The sequence below is a fragment of the Micropterus dolomieu genome, linkage group LG09, assembly GCF_021292245.1.
Source record: "Micropterus dolomieu isolate WLL.071019.BEF.003 ecotype Adirondacks linkage group LG09, ASM2129224v1, whole genome shotgun sequence".
Taxonomy (NCBI): Eukaryota; Metazoa; Chordata; class Actinopteri; order Centrarchiformes; family Centrarchidae; genus Micropterus; species Micropterus dolomieu.
In genome coordinates, this window is record NC_060158.1 from 29,286,947 (window position 1) to 29,306,876 (window position 19,930).

The 19,930-nt window shown below is 41.8% G+C and overlaps 2 protein-coding genes across 7 annotated transcripts in view; both read right to left on the reverse strand.

Moving 5' to 3' along the window:
- LOC123976309 (ankyrin repeat and MYND domain-containing protein 2-like) overlaps positions 1-19,930 on the reverse strand; it is an 817,726-nt gene that overhangs the window by 184,951 nt on the left and 612,845 nt on the right. The gene's annotated exons all lie outside the window — the stretch shown is intronic.
- Positions 320-18,157, reverse strand: atat1 (alpha tubulin acetyltransferase 1). 6 transcript variants are annotated; one of them, XM_046058359.1, is made up of 13 exons: positions 18,107-18,156; positions 17,747-17,845; positions 17,244-17,304; positions 16,093-16,184; positions 15,386-15,443; positions 15,151-15,264; positions 13,567-13,668; positions 13,275-13,320; positions 10,802-10,876; positions 9,397-9,607; positions 5,255-5,340; positions 3,923-4,007; positions 320-2,422 (listed from the first exon to the last, which is right to left on the reverse strand). In XM_046058359.1, coding segments are annotated over exons 1-13 (1,335 nt in total). In that variant the 5' UTR covers positions 18,109-18,156; the 3' UTR covers positions 320-2,118. The 6 variants fall into 6 exon arrangements, with proteins under 6 accessions (XP_045914315.1, XP_045914317.1, XP_045914316.1 ...); XM_046058361.1 differs by having other exon boundaries at positions 18,096-18,145; XM_046058360.1 differs by having other exon boundaries at positions 17,747-18,147.

Sequence of the window (19,930 nt, forward strand, 5' to 3'; positions counted from 1 at the left end):
TCATAATAATTAATTATTATCATTATGTATGTGCCAAAGTTCAATGGGAATAGTTTCCACAGATGACGTCACTTAACCTAAGTATGGAACGCAGATTTCATAAGCAGCTCAAAAACAAACTACTATTGGCATTAGTATAGCCAGCCCTACCCACACACAGCTAATGCAGAGGACAGCTGCTGAAACCTGGAAGACTGACATGTATTCATACAGGTGAGGATGTTTTTCCGTTAGTCGCTGCCTCCTGTAGCAAGAACAATCTGGGTCATTGCAAAGGACAGCTGACTGAATTGCTTGAATAATTCTCAGGACAAAACAGTTGTTTTTGTAGTTTATTACTGACAGAAATGCAGTAGGAAACATCTCTGTATGCAGTGTACAGTGCTTCTGCCGCGGCCCTGACCATGTAAAGGAAGACTTCTTCACAGCCTGAAGGAACTTAAGCTTAAATGTTCCTCACAACTTGTGCATGTCTTGCTTTTTCTTGTTTCCGTCTACAAAATGCCCGATCCAGGTGGTTCCACTCAACAGCCAAACGGTCACTTTGTTCTTTTCAGCAATTCTGTTGTAACCCACCACTACATCAGATGGACGCTAGTGACCACAGAATATTGACTTCCACACTGATTCAAGCACATTATTTTGCATTATATAAAAAAATTCCCAGCTTCTATGAATCCTAGAGTCTCCTCCTTTGGTTCAGAGTGTTTGGACTAGACACAACAATGCTGTTTAGCACCAAATGCCTGAAAATCCAAGAACATATTCAAGGAATGACTCCAAAAGGGATTACGAGTATAAAGCAGATGATGACATCTGAGAAGCCTGCTTGGAAAGTCAAGGTTAAAGGTCAGTTAACACAGCAATCAAAAAAAATATTTTCTCACTTAGCCACGTGGTGCCTCCACCCCAATATGCTGGATGTGAAGTGAATGGAAATTCTCCACCCAGTCCACAGCTTTCATTGTGCTGTTTTGGGAACAAAGTTCCGTGGCTATGTGCCTCTAGGGTTATGTCACTGTTACTAACCGGTGCAAACACCAAGTGTGATGACTCAAGCTACTTAAAGAAACCCACAACTTTTGTTTACAAGCCTAGTTTCACTTATAAATGGCCGGTAAACCAGCCATTTACAAACAAATGTTGCAAACATTCCTGCTCTGGGTAAAGGTCTCAGTATGCTTCAAACGAACCATGTGACAAAGGTGAGGTGAAAAGCCTGCTGTCATAGCCTCCTTCAGGCAGCATCCCACTGATCTCTCTCCAACAACTGTGTCTTCTGTGCGTCTTTGTGATCTCAGCACCATCAAGTCATACAGATGGGGACAGTCATCTGTGGAGCGATGGCGGAAAATTAGTCAAGCACAGCAAGGTTGAGTAAGCCTTGATCCTTTTCTTCTTGTTGGCAATGAAGGCCTTCAGCATATGTTGTGGCCTGCTAATACACAGAGGACACAGCCACTCCCTGATCCCACGTTTAGAATGACAGTTCGACAAGCACTCCCTTCAAAGCATGAAACACATTTAATATATGTTATATGTACATTATTCTGATCCCAAATGCTACAATGAAGTGTTCTGGATTCACTGCAGCTCGAATGTATTCATCTGACTGGCTTCATCTTACAAAATGATTGGATGCAGCCTTCCAATTCTGCTTCTGGAAGGGGGGTTTCAGACGCTGTTACACAATCTGACAAGCACTTTGTCTAAAGCATACTGAAACCTTTAGCCTAAGCAGCAACCCAAAGTACTGTACTGAGTTACCATTTCCCACTTGCTGCTTTAACACAGCTTTAGAACAACATTTTCAAAGGGTTTGGATGTTGGCATCCATGTTTGGCTCCTAGCACCAGTTTGGTTAGCCAGTTAAGATGACCTGGTGTACAGTTAACTGAGTTTGGACCCTGAAGTGAAGTTTGAAAGCTAGAGGTCTCGGCACTTGACCAAGAATTCATTGCATCAATGATTCTGAAGGTCCTGAATATCACACAGAACTTCTGCTTCAGCACCTATTTGTCTGAAAACAGTGAATTGTTCTAGAATTCAGCACCAAATTACATTTTTTGCAGCAACATTTTAATAATGTCTGAATGATGGTAATCATCACAGAACCGATCACCAGGGCCGGGTGCTCCTGTATTCCTGCTTCTGCTTCACCCACTGGGAGGTGTAGCAGTTCTCTCCAACAGTCCACGACCAGCCTTGTCTGCTTCTGTCACTCTCCTTCTCCAACCGATGTCTCTGGTGGACCAGCATGTCTCCTGCTGGACGCTGCGGACGGTCCAACACACTGATCTCCTGTTCAGCACCACAGGCTTCAGCATCTGTATCCAGGTGTGTTTCTCTGCTGTCTAAGGAGGTCTGGCTGCAGATGCCATCCTTCCTGGATGCAGACAGAGGTGGAAGTGAAGGCTGGGACCTGGGTGAAGGGGCACGACAGTACAGGGTCAGTGGAAGGAGGAGTAAGGATGAAGGCAGGGGGCAAATATGTAGAGAAAAAAATGACATGATATGCCATGATAAGCCATGATAATGGCATAATAACCGTATGTGCAGAGATATGCAACTGAAACGCACTGCAACTCAACACTTTGACCGCTGCCTAAACGACTACATCGGTAAATTGTCAGCGCCTTTCAAAAGGACTCTCATATGAAAATGATTTAAAGTCAAGCTGAAATAATGTTTACAGTATGTATTAAGAATTCAAATGTGTTATTAATAGTTAATTATTATAAGGAAGAACAAAAACTCTTTGGGTAAATATCAGAGACAGCCCAGGCAGAGGTACTGAAGAGTACGGACCACACCAGCACTGTTTACATGCGGTGAACGTTTGTCTGGTCACTCGTTCAATAAGCCATGTTGCACGACAAGACGTTCGTTCATGTTTGTAAGTTAGAAAAGATTAGGGACCAATGTTGACATTCAACTATCCCGCCGTCCTCTTCTCTGCTGGGCACCAGTTTACACAATGTTTTAGTCTTTTCAGATGGTCGCTGTGATGGACTAAATTCTCACCAGGAGACACTACAATTTGGACCCTGACCAATCATAGCTCCCTTTCACCACTTGTGTGGTACCAGGGTACCAGGGATTTACCTTGCTGTTCCACCTGACAGCAACGACAATGAATGTTTCCATACTTAGGGTTTTCTGAATGAAATTGAAGCTGAAACCATTCATGGTCGCTGGGTGGCGAACTGGTATGTTGGAAAGACTGTGTGAAGGGCAACAAGACCCGAGGGAAAATGAAATCAAACATCCCTCCTGTTTGACTTCTCCATGTTAACAACGAGAGTACTCTGAGCTTCTGAGCAACGTCACGGAGCAGAAATGGTCAAACTCAGGGAGAGAAGGCACGCTAGCCTTATGGTGGGATGTTGTGAAGGATCCCTGCTGCTACGACTCACAACAGGGAAACACACATGCAACTGTCGCACCAGATGTTGACTGTTGTCACAGCGCCCCACGTCTGTTGAGTCTAGCCATTGTTCACCTGATCTCATGTAGTCTGGTCCTGTATTGAGCGCTCTATAAAAGTCACATAACATAATGACACAAGATACGTCATCTGAAGGCTGGAACATGCTTGTCCAGGCAGGATGAAAGGGAGCGCACACAAGTGTCACTCAGAAACCTTCATGTGGGCGATTCTTTCATACTACACTGAACATGAACACAGTCCAGGTACAGCAAATTTGTGGGGTGTGCCTGTGACTTCCTCTGCGAGCCTCTTCAACCTATGGTTACCCACAACATCCTTCTCTATGGAGATCCACAGTGATGTGTTTTAGCCACAAATGTCTGCACACAGGTCGAGGCACTAAACCGCCTCATTTTCTTATTTCATATTGTTAACCTCTCTGAAAATGTTAACAGTTAAATGTCCAGGTGTTTCGAGCAGTAGTGTAAATACCTGGTTTGTGGTGTGTGAATACTGGCCAACTTGTGTGTGTCTGTGTATCCCAGTGCGTATGACTGATCTCCCACTGGTCTCAGACCTGAGAAGGCACAAGGTACTAACACATGAGGAAGTAGAGCAGAGCAGCCTGGCCTGCATCTGACTTTAGTAATTCACTTGGGGTGGTTTTACTGGCTCCATATTCTTAGGATAGAAGCCATCTAGAGCAACAGTAATCTTTAAATGTGAACTTTCCCATGAAAAGAACATATTCACCTTGGTAAAAGTTTTCCAATATCTGATCAAGAAGCTTATTAAACAGATCGTTAACCCTAAAGTAATTGTCTTGTAATTTACACTTTAGAAAAACATGAAACCTAAATGGCCCACATTTTCTTTTATAACAACACTCACTCTTCAGTGCTCTGACGACAGACTGCAGTTAAGGAAAGTCTTGGAGATAATAAGGGCAATATTGGAGTTGGTTGAGTCGAGTGACTGAACAGTTGTGTTTGTCTATAAACACAAACAGGCTGAATATATTTGATACAGTCTTCAATATTTTCTGATGTCACAAAAACATAAATCTATAGTGTGTATATCTATGGACTAGATCTGTGTTTAGTGGTCAGAACTAGAGGCCCACACTGGATTGGGAATCCTGTGGGGTCCATCTGCAGTATCCCTGTGGGTCAATCAAACTTTGCCTAGGAGTGAACAGAAATGAAATGGAATTTACCATCTGAAAAGCTGTTTATGCTGCTAATGCTTCAGCACTAGCTCCTCTAGTAGGGTTCTTAAATCACCATTAAAGTGGGGGTAGGCAGTTTATTTCAGAAGCATATTTTATTATATTAGTTGAAATTCTCTTTACATCTCGACCGTAATCGATAAATGAATTGTTCTGACACAGAAATGAATAAAATCCTGTGTCTGTGGCTGTCAAAGGACAATGAACATGTGTTTTGGGGAAGTGGTTGGTAGTTCTCCAACGTTGCCCACCCCAGCTTTAAATGAGGATATAAGTTTTAAATAGGTGTCTGTTTAGAAATCTGAGCCAGATAAATCCTGGTGAGGGAGGTCCAAACACGAACATCTAAAAGTGCTATTTCTCCGATTGGGACCTACCCAGGTCACTCAGGACTGACTGAGTGAGAGTATAATCTCAGGAAGGGAAGACTCATCAGTGTCCCTGAGGTTTCAGCTGACACTGATGACTGCAGTTTCATTACAGACTATTCCTTTAAATGAATTCAGGCTGATGGCTGCAGCTGAGGCTTCCAATGTGACAGATATGGGCAGTATAACTTCCATGTGTGTGCCATTAATGTCCTCACTAAATCTTACCTGGCAAGTGTCTGCCTAGCAGTCCAGCAGCTCTGCTGTCCATGTGCCGACTGTACAGGCTGCATCTGGCAACTAGACCCTGTTGGCTGCCAGAGAAATGGTAACAGCCAGGAAGAAGGATGAGAAGAAAACCAAAAACACACAGAGCAGGGTAAAAACGAGAGGACAGGAGTATGAGAGGGAATGGTGCAAGCCAAAGGACAGTTAGGAAAGACAAAGCAAAAAGGACATAATTACACAACGTAATTTAACAAAAGAAAAGAGGAAAAAATGGTGCATCAATAACACATAAATAAATAATAATAATAAAACATACTAAATAAATAAAAAGACACAGAATGAAAATAAGACTTTGGAAAAGGAGGTGCAGCATTATCTTATACCAGCCAGTTTGTTTGGTTTATTACTGATTCCTATGTGTGACACTTGTAAGACAAAAGGCACTCTCTCACAGTTTCACCTTTGTAGCAGATAGTTTAATGGGTTCTACAAAATGGCAAGCAGATAAGACAGAGCCACCAAGTTCCCCTCTGCTGGGTATGTTTTAAAAAGGCCTGAGGGAGCCTGTCAGTCTCTACTCGATTGAGTCAAATAATCATTTGAACAACAGCAGATTCCAATTCTCCATGTCACAAAAACCACCACAGCCATTCCTTTAAAGGGAAGGGGCAACAGTGCCAGTCAGACGCTGGTCAATGGAAGCCCAGCTGAGATCTATTAAGGGAACTATTCAATTACCAGACCACGATGACAGTGAAAAGAGGAGACAGTACACAGCATGAATCAAAAGGGGTAAAAGAGGAGACATGGGGCAGAATGGGTGAACAACAAAATGTGGGGGAAGGGAAAGTGAGAGAAAGAGTGTTTAGAAAGCTGTGTTGAGCTGAACAAATAAGTAGAAGAGAGAGAGGGTTGCCTCTCAGTACTGGACACAAGTGACTAATGAGAGGAATGTAACATCCCTGCCAAGCTGAGCAAACCTGGTACTGACATGGGCCTTCAGCACTCTGTAAAGGTATCATGCATAGTGCTTTCCACTGTGTTACTGCAACGCCTCATTTAGAACTACTATTGGAAATACTACATGGAGCATTTCAACATCAATAAATAATAAAACATGCAAGCAGGTATATCGGGGTTTAAGCACCCGGCACAACTCAGTAACTAAAGCACACTGACTTAGGCCTGTTAGGTGTATACCATCACTGACTAAGGCTTCAACAGGTACGTTAATATGTGTTGGGCCCTTGGGCTCAGCCAGACTGATCCGGCCCTGGACCACATGGCCGGTGGAGATGGTGTCTGCACCAAGAAGTTTCTTAATAAATCATTTTATGCCTCGTGTTACACACTGTAGAGAAACACCAGAACTACAAACTACAATTATATGTGCAAAATGAAATGTGATGACAGAATTACATTAATGTGTCATGACTTATATATCATGAGTGTAATTTATTGGATTAAATAAGGGAAATTGAATGTAACTGACAGACATAGATAGCAGAGGGAGAAGACATAGATACAAATTTATGAATGAAGTAGAATCTTAGCGACATCAATATATATTATTTCCATAAATCAGTGAATCACATGATCAGGAACCAGCACAAACATTTTAGATATCATTGAATCTCTATTAAACGAACAGAACTATCATCGAGAAGACCCGCAGCCTGCTGCATTTACAGAGCAACGTCTCAGCACACCCAACATAACAGCTGCATGTAGACAGGTAGACAGGTGTAGTCTGTCATGACCACATGCTGTGATGCCATGCCACATCACTGCTGTACAGGGTGTTAAAAAAGCCATAGACTGTGTAAAAGAAGTGGACGTAGTCACCGTGACGTCACCTGTTGGTTTGTGGACAACCGTTCTGAAGCCCTGACAGTGTACAACGTAACATTTTCCCCCCACGGGCCAGTACAGCAGAATTTTACTGCGCCCTTGCATATTTTTAGTGGCCCAGAAAAAAAACACGTTGGAGTAATACTTTTACTTTATTAATCATATATACATTGTAATGATTCATTCAAACAACAAAGAACTGATTCATTTTCTTCTTATAACATTTTAAAGATTTTAATTTTGTCCATTAACAAGCTATGTAAATCATCTCTGTGCTGGATTCCCTGTTGGTCTTTGAGGCCGTGTTCAGTACTGTTCAGGCCATGTTCACGGGGAGGCTGCTGAGCGCGGTTTTGTTGCCCACTGGCCTGGCTCTGGTTCTGGTTTTCCCTGATGAGTCTGTGCTTGAGCAGAGGTGTAAAAACTCCCAAGGAGTTACGAGCTCCCAGCCCGGGCGGGGTCAACTATAACCACTAATTGCACAGCTAATTGAGCTAATTAGATAACAGCAGCTAGTTAGCAGCAGTTAGCGGTTACTTCAGCTACAAGTAAAGCTATCTGTGTGCTATCTGTCCAGCCATGTCGGGGGCCATGGGGAACTTTAAGACAAAAGTTATAATAGTTGCCTTTGAAGACAGCGTAGGACGTCAGCAGCAAGGCAGCTGACTTCTGATGTAGACTGAGCAACTGTCAATTCTCAAAATCAACTTGCCTGACATACATTTTTACTGGTCCCGGGCCATCAGGCCTTCGCTTCTGTTGAATCCTGCTCTAGTTTGGCATTTTGGCCATCACCATCTTCATTTTTTGGAACCAGACAATCTGACTTCTTTTTGCAACCAGTGGAGTCGCCCCCCACTGGCCATTAGAAAGAATGCCAGTTTAAGGCACTTCGCATTGGCTTCACTTTTCAGACCCGAGGATCAGGCTTGGACATAACGCATGTTCGCACAACCCACTGTCAGGGCAATTATTATATTATGTTGTGTTCACACAGGAAGCGAAGCAAATTGTTCGAGCTGCGCAATTATGGACAAAGTCAATGACGCAAATTCACGCAGAGCGATGCAAATTATGTTGAAAATATTGATCTTGAGAGAGGGACAGAGCCGCTGCTCGCCTACAGACAAGAAAGCCTCTTTTTAGTGGTCCAAGTTAAAGGGGACTGGAGGCCATGCAGGCAAGAGGTTAAGAGTAGTCGTCCATTAATCAGAAGGTCATCACACTGAGGCTGAGGCCACTAGGTGGAGCTTTTGTTGCACAACCATGAAATATGCTAAAATTATTTATTTCAAACTAATGTTTGCAGGTGCAGCTTGCGCCAGGGGGCTTGGAACCTGTCAATACCTGCTTGCAGGTCTAGTTTTTTTCTGTTGTATCTGTTATTATTGTGTACACCACACCACTGAAGGAATGCAAGTTTGTGTGAAGAGAACGACAAAGTCTACCTAGAACCTTGAACGTTAAAATGAGATGAAGAACTTTATTTATCTGTTAGGAACTTCATTTGTGCTGAGCATCAGTTTGTGTACCATTCACATTCCAGAAACACAACAATACATACCACACACACACACACACGTCACATATCAGTAATAAATGGTTGTAAGTAAATAAGTAGAGCTTGAAAAGCACAATACATACATGATAAAAATGCAATAAACATTAAAAAGATTGTGTTTAAATAGATAAAGAAATAAAATTTATCACCAATCTGCACACACGTATACACATAGATGAATGAGTTAATCAATCATTCACATTTCTGATGGACATGGGCACAAAACTAGTCATGGCTCTCTTAGTCCTGAATGTGAGTGTCTCTCTGGCATGAGGGTAGAAGACTGTAGAGGCTGTCCAGTGTGTGAGTGGTGTCTGAGGCTATTTGTGTTCCTTTAACTTTAGTCCTTTGGTTGTAAATACTGATAAGTGGTTCCTGCACCTGTCCAATTATTTAAAGAACATTGTTCAATCACAATAGGAATGCGAGAAATACAATGACAGCAAACCTACTCTGGAGTGGTGACATTTGTAACTGACACAACTGTCTGCAAGAGCAGCATTTTTGCCCACAGGGCAGGTTTTTCAGGCCAACGCACGGTACAGATTGCATTTCCACTTGACTGACTCAGCATACACCAGCAGACTGCCATCAAAATGTGTAAAATGTGCATTTCCATTCTGCATTTGCATGAGAATTCTTTTAGAAGATGGCCTATCCAGATACAGTTCACATTTATTTTAATACAGTTAAATGGGGTCTGATGAGCTGGAGGTGTGTCGTTTCTTACCTGGCGCGTCTTGTCCTGCAGGACTCGATGATAGGGGACTGTGGCCTCTGATTCCTGTTGCCCCCAGGGGCAGAAGCTGGGGCGGCTCGAGAGGCCCTGCTCGGGGAGGATCCCACGCTGAGGGAGTGGGAACACTGGGCGGACACCGACCGCTGGGGCGAGTGAGGAGGAGCAAACGGCCAGGGACGAGCCATCTGCTCCTGGCGTACCACTAGACAGAAAAAGAATTCTATAAATTGACTATTCACATGCAGATTTGTTTTATATGGTCACTTCAGCACTGGGGTATACGTGAACAGTATACAGAGGACGTCATTTCAGATTTAACTTGTCTTCTTCACTATTGACATTGCTGTACCTAATTATTACATTATTATAATTAAATACAATTAAGTAATAATTGTATTTAGTTTGGACATGAATTTTTTTTTAAATAAATTAGAATATGATGTCTCACATGCCCAGCAGTCAGAGAATATCTGTGGCCATTTTTCAGACCAAACTCACCAGCTCACAGCTTGTTAGCTTGCCTCAGGACCGGCTGGGCTACGGGGGGGGGGGGGTTTACTCAGGTGTTGTTAGAGAATCGCTAAGTTTGTCTATAAGACGCAAGAGGCATCACTTGTTTTTATTTACGTTGACCAACTTCTGTTTTGAAAACTAAACTGAGTACTTTTGTTTGCTTGCTGGGATCCAGAAGAGGATTTTTGTTGAGAACTGGACTCTTGTGGAGGTTTGAACTGCGATACCCCTACCCATTCACTGGTGGGTTTTGTACTGAACACTGACTGTTTAATTGCTTCACTGTAGTGAACTTTGTGTTTGTGGTCAGCTGTCAGTACCTTTGAAATACCTCGTTGTTAGTGTTTCTTAAGTAAGGTGGAGTGATTGCCATGTGCTGAAATATACTGGTCCTTTTTACAAGCAAACATGCATGTAATGTTTTTGTGTAAATATATTTTTAGAAAATAATGAGTGACCAAATAATGATGACCAAATATTCAAATTTCAGAATCTGACCAGGGACTTGTTACATTAATCTGTATATGGCCCACAATCTACAAACATTATAATATAAGAACATTATATTTATAAAATACATCCATCTACTGGTTGCACATAACTGTGATTTGTCCTTACCAGTTAACATGGCTTACACAGTCACTTGCTAACTTCATGTTACTAAAGATGCATCAGATACCCAAAGACTCCATATGGGTGGCCCAAACTACCAGAAAGACTGAAATAACTACTTCTGGCAAAAATACACTGCAACCTTACCAAAAGCCTTGATGTTACAGAGTACAGACGTTACAGAATCTGTGTTTTTCTTTTATGTTAACTATCTATTTCAGAATCAGATGTTCGAGGTGTGTAAATGCGAATGGCTAAGTGAAATGTTTACCTTCCCTCTCCATTAAAGAGTAGGGTTTGATCTCTCCGTCCGGCTTTTTTAGGGGGACCTTTCTCAACTGGGCCGCTGTGGAGGAGAACACACTCAGAGCAGGGCCAAAAACAGAACATGAACATACCTACATCCCGTCCCTTCCAAGCTACATGTTAACAACATTTCTTCTGCCAGCACTGTAACGTGATCTAGTGATGAAGACTGGAATACTGGTTGTGAAAGCTTAAAGGGAGGATCATACCTAAAATAGAATTCACATACTGGTCCTGAGATCTTTAATAGCTCATAGATTTATGAACATGAGCAAAATTTCTCCCACAACTTGAAACTAAGGCTGGACTGTCATGAACACAGACAGCTCCTGACGGTGACTCTCAAACACTTACCTGAAGACTTCAGAAATAGCTGTTCACTGTGGAGCAGTCTGACATAACCAGAATCCAATATTCAAATTCTGTTTTGAAGTAGATTTTTAGCCTAAAGATCTAATCTAAGATTCTGATCTTCTTTATCAAATTCACTGAGGTGCCTTCCACACAAATAAATTCAACTTTGGTTAAAATGATTGGTAGCCTCAATTTAACACCAGCCCTATTGTTAGTACCAATGTTTCTTAAATTTACAAACACATGCTTCCGTTCACACGCCCAGGTCGGTCAAACATAAACTTGAAATTTAACAGTGTCCTCCTCTAAGTCAAGCTAGGAGAACAAGTTATCGTCAAATGTTATGTACTATTAAAAATAATGTCCTTTGCATAATATAAAGGTACCTGTTAAACGGTCTTGCATTAGCTTATATAGCTAAAACTTAACTAGCTGCCTGATGCCCCAATAACAGAGCAGGGCAGTGAAACCAGATAAACTGTGTTCAGTTTCCAAAGAAGGAAAACGTTCACACTGACATCTGCCTGCTCACAGTACACGTCACTCTGCATCTTTATAATGATGGTACAAAAGATCTAATAGAGTTGATTCTTTAATATTTCTCTTTTAATGAACACCATTTCCCACAAGCCTTTAGTTGGTTAAACACATGGTTAAACATGACCGTGGCTGGTTGAGGAATGGCTGCAACAACAAGACAGGGAGTGCCAAACAGTCTGCTGAGATTACATCAGAAGAGAGACTGTCTGGATATTACAAATACAGGAGAAACAGTTACAACTAATTCTGTGTCAAACTCACAGGAGCTGTACATTGTTGTGTGCCAAGAAATTAATTGTTGTTCAACTTGTGGAAGGTACTCATTTATGTTTAAATATGGATAGTAAATGCCAGGAGCATGTCAAAATTTTTCTTCAGAAAGACTTCAGAAACTCTGAAAGAGAGATTGTGCTGAGTTACAAAAGCTAGTAGAACAGCAGCCGAAGGTGGTGTCAGGACTGCGGCTCTCTTTATGATTTTGACCATGATTCTATAATGTCCTACGTCCGCCCTATTTTCTTCTTAAGAAGCTTCTCTTCCAGCACCATAAAACGGAGGTGTGGCTGTCTCTGCAGGGCAGCTGTTGTACCTTTGGACTTGCATTGGCCTAAAAGTTGCAGACAGAGCCTTCTGAAGAAGCTTTTGACATACATTACAAAATAGATAGTAGAAGCTGGTGCAGAGGCTACCTATCTTCTTAACTTGTTCACAGTGAATACATTAAAGTGCTATTTTGATGGCAGAGTTTCACACGAAGCACCTTTAACTGGCTTTTAATAAACAGACAGACATTTAGAGACATTGGAGGGTCAGGAAACAGGCAGGTGTTCTCCTGTCAGTCAGGTGGTCTGTGGGGGTTTGAGGTTGAGGATACTGTAATACTCTGACACCTGGGATGGTAGGTTCAAAACATGATACATAATACATGACATATATTGTACCGGTATGAACATATGGTGTGTACAGATACTGCAAATACAAGTGATGGGAAAAGGAAACTGAAACTGGCTAAGAAAGAAGGAAGATAAAGGACGTAATGGTGCAACAAAGGAAGGGGGGACAAGATGCAGGGGTTGTATAAGAAAAGAAAAAGAGATAGAAAAGTCCTTACAAAAAGCCGTACATCCCCTGATCCGTCAGAGGAGTGGAGGGAGAGCCTGGGAGAGTTTGGTGAAAAGAGATTTTGGAACTGGAATAAAAGCAGGTCAGCACTCTAAGGTTGAGTGCCCTTTTTTCAGACTTACATCTCTAATGAGGGAGAATTTGTTCCTCCACAGACATGTGCAACAAAAAGGATGAATGAGTCACTTTAACTGTAGCATGCAAAATATGTTAACCCACCTGAACCTGCTTTCTACACAAAAGTACGTGGTTGTTGAGCCATTGTGCAGGTGTGCAGCTATAGTGTTTATATAGACATACCAAGAATGCCTACTAATCACAGGCACAGCTTGTAAGGATGTCATTTTTGAAGTCGCCCACACCTCAATCCTTATTATCACAGGGAAGAAAAACAACAAAAGCACTGAGTAGTAAAAGGTTACCTGATCTGTTGATGAAGAAGCCCTCAAACACCACAAAGTTATTGACCTGGACAGAATTAAAAGACAAGATAACTTAAACTGTTCATGATAAAAGGTTACCGACAGCAGAAAATATTTTCACTCATCACTTCATTTTCAATAAAGCATTTTCTTTGGTTGCCCTGATGAAAATACATTATAAGAATACATAATATTTCTTCATACAGATTTGTTTTAGTACACTGTACAGTAGATAGGAGGGAACTAAGCGTTCACATACATTAATAGTGTGATAGTAAAGTACAGACTGTACCTGAGGAACACTCTGTGTCAAGCAGTAATGCTTTGCCAGGAAAGACAGGAATTTGGGTGAGGGCCTGTCATAAGCCATCAGAACTGGCTCTAAGTTCTTGTGCTACAGCAGAGAAAAAGAAAACATGCAGTCACTGCAGATAACAGATTACTGGTATTACAAGTCCCGGTCATTTACGGCATCAACAATAAAGGTGATTGACAGTCGAGAACTGTCAACACTCGGAAGGACATAAGATTTGGGATGTCTTTTTTTGTATGTATTTTCACACCCCCATTCAGCTGGCAAATCACTGGGTTATTGTTGTTTTGGAAAGTTGCAAGCATTGTCAGAGTCAGCCCCACACGAGTCTCCCACCAGACAGGGGTTTTGTACCTTGTTAGATGATCCAACAAGCCCTTAATCTGAAGAATACTGACACCTTTAATTAATTCAGGTTAGGGCTCTGGTTCAATGTGGGATGAATATATTATTCTGAAATAACACAACAAAGCATTCTGAATTCATTACAGCCCAGATGTGGAGCACATGATGACCTTATGGTCTGTTTTGTATACACAAGTTAAATGTTTCACCTCTCTGCACCTCCTGCCCGTTTGTCCACTATGCGGTTTAGAGCCTTCAGTCGCTCTGCCCCTCACCTCTGGAACTCCCTTCCACCAGACATCTGTTACTTACTTTCCATTTTCAGATCACGCCTAAAAACACATCTTTTTAAACTGGCATATCCACCATGATCACTGTTCATCTGGTCACAGCAATCTTCCCAACTGACTACATACCCTTACTGATTTTATGCACTGTAATTTAGCTTTTATTGCTACACTTTTATTTCCTTCTGTCTTGTTAGGTGACCTTGAGTGTTTTGAAAGGCGCCTATAAAAATGTATTTGTATTATTAGTATAGTTTTTAAGTCTTTTTAAAACTAGTTGTTTTGTGGCTAAACTGTGTTAATGTATACAGGGTACCGCTGTGTTGTTGGTCACAATGCCACCTTTCTTGCAGGTGTATATTTTTACTGCCTCTGGTGCACTAATCACTCTGTGTTCCTGAATATCTAGCTTCTATTTAAAGACCTACAGTAACACTAAAAATGTAAAAAAAATAAATAAATAAAAAACTTTCATTGTTGTTAAACAACCTTGTGTTGTATAATGGTAAATAAACCACAGTGTATGTGCACGCAAGCACGCACACACACACACACACACACACGGTCTAGACCTGCTCTAAGTGCAATGACATACTTGTAGTTATGAATTGGTGCTATATAAATAGAATTGAATATGTTCAGTGTAGACCCCAGCAAAAATCTCATCGTCATCATTTTTTTCAGTGAAAATGAAATGCAAAAATTACTGTTCCCACTGAAATCGTGACTCATGTTGTAATGTATGTCAAAATAATCACAATATGTTATGTATGTTGCATATCATTCAGCCCTAATTCTTCATATCTGTATTTCATCACATGATCTGTCTTGGCAAGCAAACCCACAGGCCCACAGACTGTTCATGTTTTGAACCGCAGAGCCTGGAAAGGTGACTGTAATAACACCCTCAGAACAGAGAAGAATGCGTCACCTGCAGCATGAAGTCAAACAGCTCCAGCCCGTAGCCATGTCGCTGCACGTTCTCTGCTACGTAGAAATCCAAAACACACAGTGGCTCTGCCTCTACGTGCGCACCCTGGCGGTCCTGTGGAGGAAACACAGCATGCACAGCTGATAAAGGATGTTCAAACTGACAGAAAATCAGTGAAGCATGTGGAATTATAGTTGGCCTGAAAAGACAGATATGAACAAATATCATGACTCACGAGCAGAAATAACTTCTTGTAGCCGACCTTCAGAAATCCCACGACCACACCATGTCCTCTTTATGTAGGGAAGGGGGGGGGGGGGGGGGGGGGGGGGGGGTTGAGATGGTATGAGTAAGGCTCTGTGCTCTGAATGACTTTTCATATCACAAGTATCAACCCAGTTTTCCATTTGTGTGACTGAGGCGAGCTGCTGCCATGAGCATTAAACACAGTGTCTCCTATGGCTCTACTAGGGCTGCAAACGTCAGTCTTTTACACTGAGCGCTTTATTTAGGTTTTTATTAGGTTTTAAAAAAGTGATTCATCAGATAAAATTAGTTCTTTTTTTTTTTTTTAATGAATCAGCTTTTTTTTTTTTTTTTAACATAACTAGTCAGTTTCGTTAACATAAATACATGAAGGCAGTAGGCTAATCCCAACTGTAACCTTGGTAATAATGTCACTAAGTACTAGAGCCAAAAGAGATTTAGATAGAAACCCATGAATTTTGAAAATGATTACGGAAATGGTATTTCAACTACTACTAATAATAATTCTATAATAATTGTGCAGAATAATCATTTTTGTTAAAGTGTGAAGAACTGTCAGAATTAAACAGAATGAATAGACATCCAAAAAAACCCCTAAATCTGTGCAACATTTTCACATCGACGTTATGAAGTGTAAGTGTGATTGTGTGTCTATGGGAAGGAAGTGAGCTGTACCCATTGCTCTCTCCGTCCTTCAGCAGGTAGAGCTGATGCCTCTGGGACTGCAGCTTAGAAGCACTTGTTATAGGTGCTGTGAGCTGTTGGGCCTGTGGAGAGCAAGCATCAACCCTGTTACACATAGCGCCTTTCTAGTCTTTCTGAGCACTAAAAGCGCTTTTACACTACATCACATTCACCCATTCATACACTGATGGCAGTAAGTAAGGTGCCTCTGCAAATAAACACTTTGACATACACCCACTGACCTCTGATCAGTGGACAGCTGCTCTACCCCTGAGCCACAGCCGCCCCATGTGTAGAAACTACATCACAAAGGGGATCTCAAGTTTTTAATGATGATACGTATTGGACAGGTATTGGATAAATCAGCGCCAACTCAACCCCCACTTTAGTTACCGTGTTTAGTCTCTTTCAGAGCCTGTGTAGCAAGAGATGGCATTACTGTATACTTCTATTCCCTGCTGGGACCTTGTTATCCCCTGGGCCCCAGTGCATTGCACCGGCTGCACTGGCGGTGGCCACTGGGACCACTGCAGAAAAAAAAAAACTAAACACTGACTAAATTGAAGTGGTAAAATTATGATAAAAAAATCCCCAATTTACCAGATAAATAAAATTTCACTTTCATTCCCATTGCAAAAATGTAGGATTTCTATAAAACTAACTTGATGGGAGAATGTGCGGTCCTCCATGGTAACTCTAAGCCATGCGAAACAGAGACCTGTTTTTGCAGAAGAACTCCTCAAAGATGTTGTACAGACACATGGATAATACAATGAAGTATATTCAAGATAATTATAAGTTTATCCTTTTTTTAATGTTAGAGCAATACCCCGTCAAAATGTCTGTACACACACACACACACACACACACACACACACACACACACACAGGTTCAGAGTCTTCCTCAAGGACACTCACACATGGAGATAACAAACCACAAACCCTGGGAATAATTGACAACCTGCTTACCTCCTGATACACCACCCCAAGTTAAACATACGTGCTTAAGTTAAATCTAGATGTAAATGGACTGGATATAGCACCTTTCTAGTCTTCCCACCACTTAAGGCGGTTTACAACCAGACAACAACCAACTAAGAAACATAAAATCATAAACACTGACCCACACCGAAGAGACTCACCTTTGCTGAGGCTCTCCCAAGTTCATCAATAACTGTGGCTATGTGGGCTTGTAGATCTGGCCTACAAAGATGAACACAATGAGTAGAATATGATTAGCTGAGCAGTGACTAAATGAGGCACTACTGCCAAACAAGAAGGAGAAGGATATTTCTGTTTGCAATGGTTTCCTCTGGATGTTCCACCTCTTCCTCACACTACACGCAGGCATAGGTCTACCTGTGTCTGTGTGTTAAGCCTGTTTTTAAATGATGACTGACCACGTAAAATGAGGTAAAATCATTTTCTCAATATTGTCCTGTCCTGTTTTTACAGACAATGGCAAAAGATATGTGACCACGCAAAGTACAGTTTTAATCAAAACATCATTTGGACAGCATTTAACAGGTTCGGAATTGCATTCTCTGTATAGAGGAGAATTAGAGAAGGGCATGTCACAGTGTGGTGGAAGTACAATGTAACATGCTAACAACAAAGAGAAGATGAAACCGATCTTCTAACTTACCTTCCTACTGCTTTACGACCTGCAAAAAGGGTCTGGTCCAAGATGGAGACCCTCTCGGAGAATAACTGGTTAATATCAAAAGGAAACTCCATAATACCCCTGAGAAAGATTAGCTAGACAGTTATAATATCTAGCAGGAAAAATCCCAGTAGCAGAGCAGAAGCAGGTTCTTCGCTAGCTAGCTAACTAGCTAACGGGGCTGTATATGTCACTAACCAAGCTGATTTGTTAGCGGGGGGAAAAAACAGTTAGTTAGCTGCAAGCAGTCCGACAACAACCGCACTACCATTACATTGATGGAATTTGAATGACACTAAAAATGCTTTGTGATAATTGCAAGAACAGGCACCTGCTATTTACATTAACACTGCATCTCCATTGTGTCTCTATGGCTGCGGGTCACTCCCCGGCAACATATACCGTAATGTGTGTAAAAGACGACAGGGGCGTCACTGTCTCCTGACAATTGCTAGTAGTGAAGGGGTTCTCTTTTTACACCAGAATCAGAATCAGCTTTATTGCCAGGTATGTGTACACATACGAGGAATTTGACCCTGGATTGTACATTGCTCACGATGTGCTTACTCATACAAAAATACAAAATCACAATAATATAATAAAATCAGACACAGACTTCAGTGTAGACAACACAAATATACACACTATGAACAAAAACAATATAGACATATAGACAAATAGGCAAATAGTGCAGTGAGCAGAGTGCAAAGAATGCAGGAGTATGTACATGTCGGAGGTGGATGTGATATACAGGTACACATGCATACATACATACATACATGCATGTGTACACATGTACACAGTGCGATGAAGCATAGTGCAAAGGATGCTGGAATAAATAAGTATTATAAGTATTTTGTGCAGGAGTTATGACTTGAGGTAGGTGGATTGGTATACAGTATCTACAATATGACAATATGTAACAGTATGAACAGCACTGAAATAGAGAATGATGAATAACTAACAAGTGGTAACCAGTAAACAGGTGGCTGATTAGAGGCAGAGTTACTGGGTTATTGCACAGGAGTTGTTCCTGACACTGTTCATCAGAGTCAGCTGTTCATCAGAGTGATGGTTTGTGGGAGGGGAGGAGCTGGAACAGGTTGTGTCCGGGGTGAGATGGATCTGCAGTGATGTTTCCTGCCCGTTTCCTGACTCTGGAAATGTATAACTCCTGAATGGAGGGCAGATTGGCACCGATGACCACCTCTCCGGTGGCAGCGTGTCAGAGGGGGAAGGTGAATGTTTGAAGTTGGTGTTGGAGAGGGGAGAGGTGTGACTGTGGGCTTTTCAAACCTACAATAAAAGCTATTCAACTCGTCTGCCAGTTGTTACATCCATATATCCATACATGTCACATCCATGGGGTGAACCCATAGATGGTATATAGTGAACCACAGGGGACGAACATTCAATTCAATTCAATTCAATTTTATTTATATAGCGCCAAATCACAACAACAGTTATCTCACAGCGCTTTTCATAAAAGAGCAGGTCTAGACCGTACTCTGTGATGATATTTACAGAAGCCCAACAGTTCCCACCAAGAGCAGCACTAGGCGACAGAGGCAAGGAAAAACTTCCTTTTAAGAGGCAGAAACCTCGAGCAGAACCATGGCTCAGGGTGGGCGGCCATCTGCCTCGACCGGTTGGGGTGAGAGAGAGAGAGAGAGAGACAGAGAGGCAGCCTACACAATATACACACAGAGGTACAGACAGTGAAGCTAATGTTGCTATAGACTAAATGAAAAATGGTACAGATATTTATAATAGTGTTAATGGTAACCATCGTAATGTTAATGATTATAATAACAATAATAACAATAAGACTAGCAACAATAGTCGTTGCAGTAGAGGGTGTCGAGCAGGAACACAGGGGCAGCAGGTGACCCGCAGCCACAGATCCAGACTCCACAGCTCCAGAGCCAGAAAACCTGCAGGAAGTGATAGGAGAGAGGAGAGAGACGAGAAAGCACAAGACTACCAGAAAGGGGAGAAGTTGTGTTAGTAACATGCAATAATGGGATAAGGTTGCATACAGAGGGAGAGAAAGTAGAGGAGAGAGGAGCTCAGTGCATCATGGGAAATCCCCCGGCAGTCTAGGCCTATAGCAGCATAACTAAGGGATGGTTCAGGACTACCTGAGCCAGCCCTAACTATAAGCTT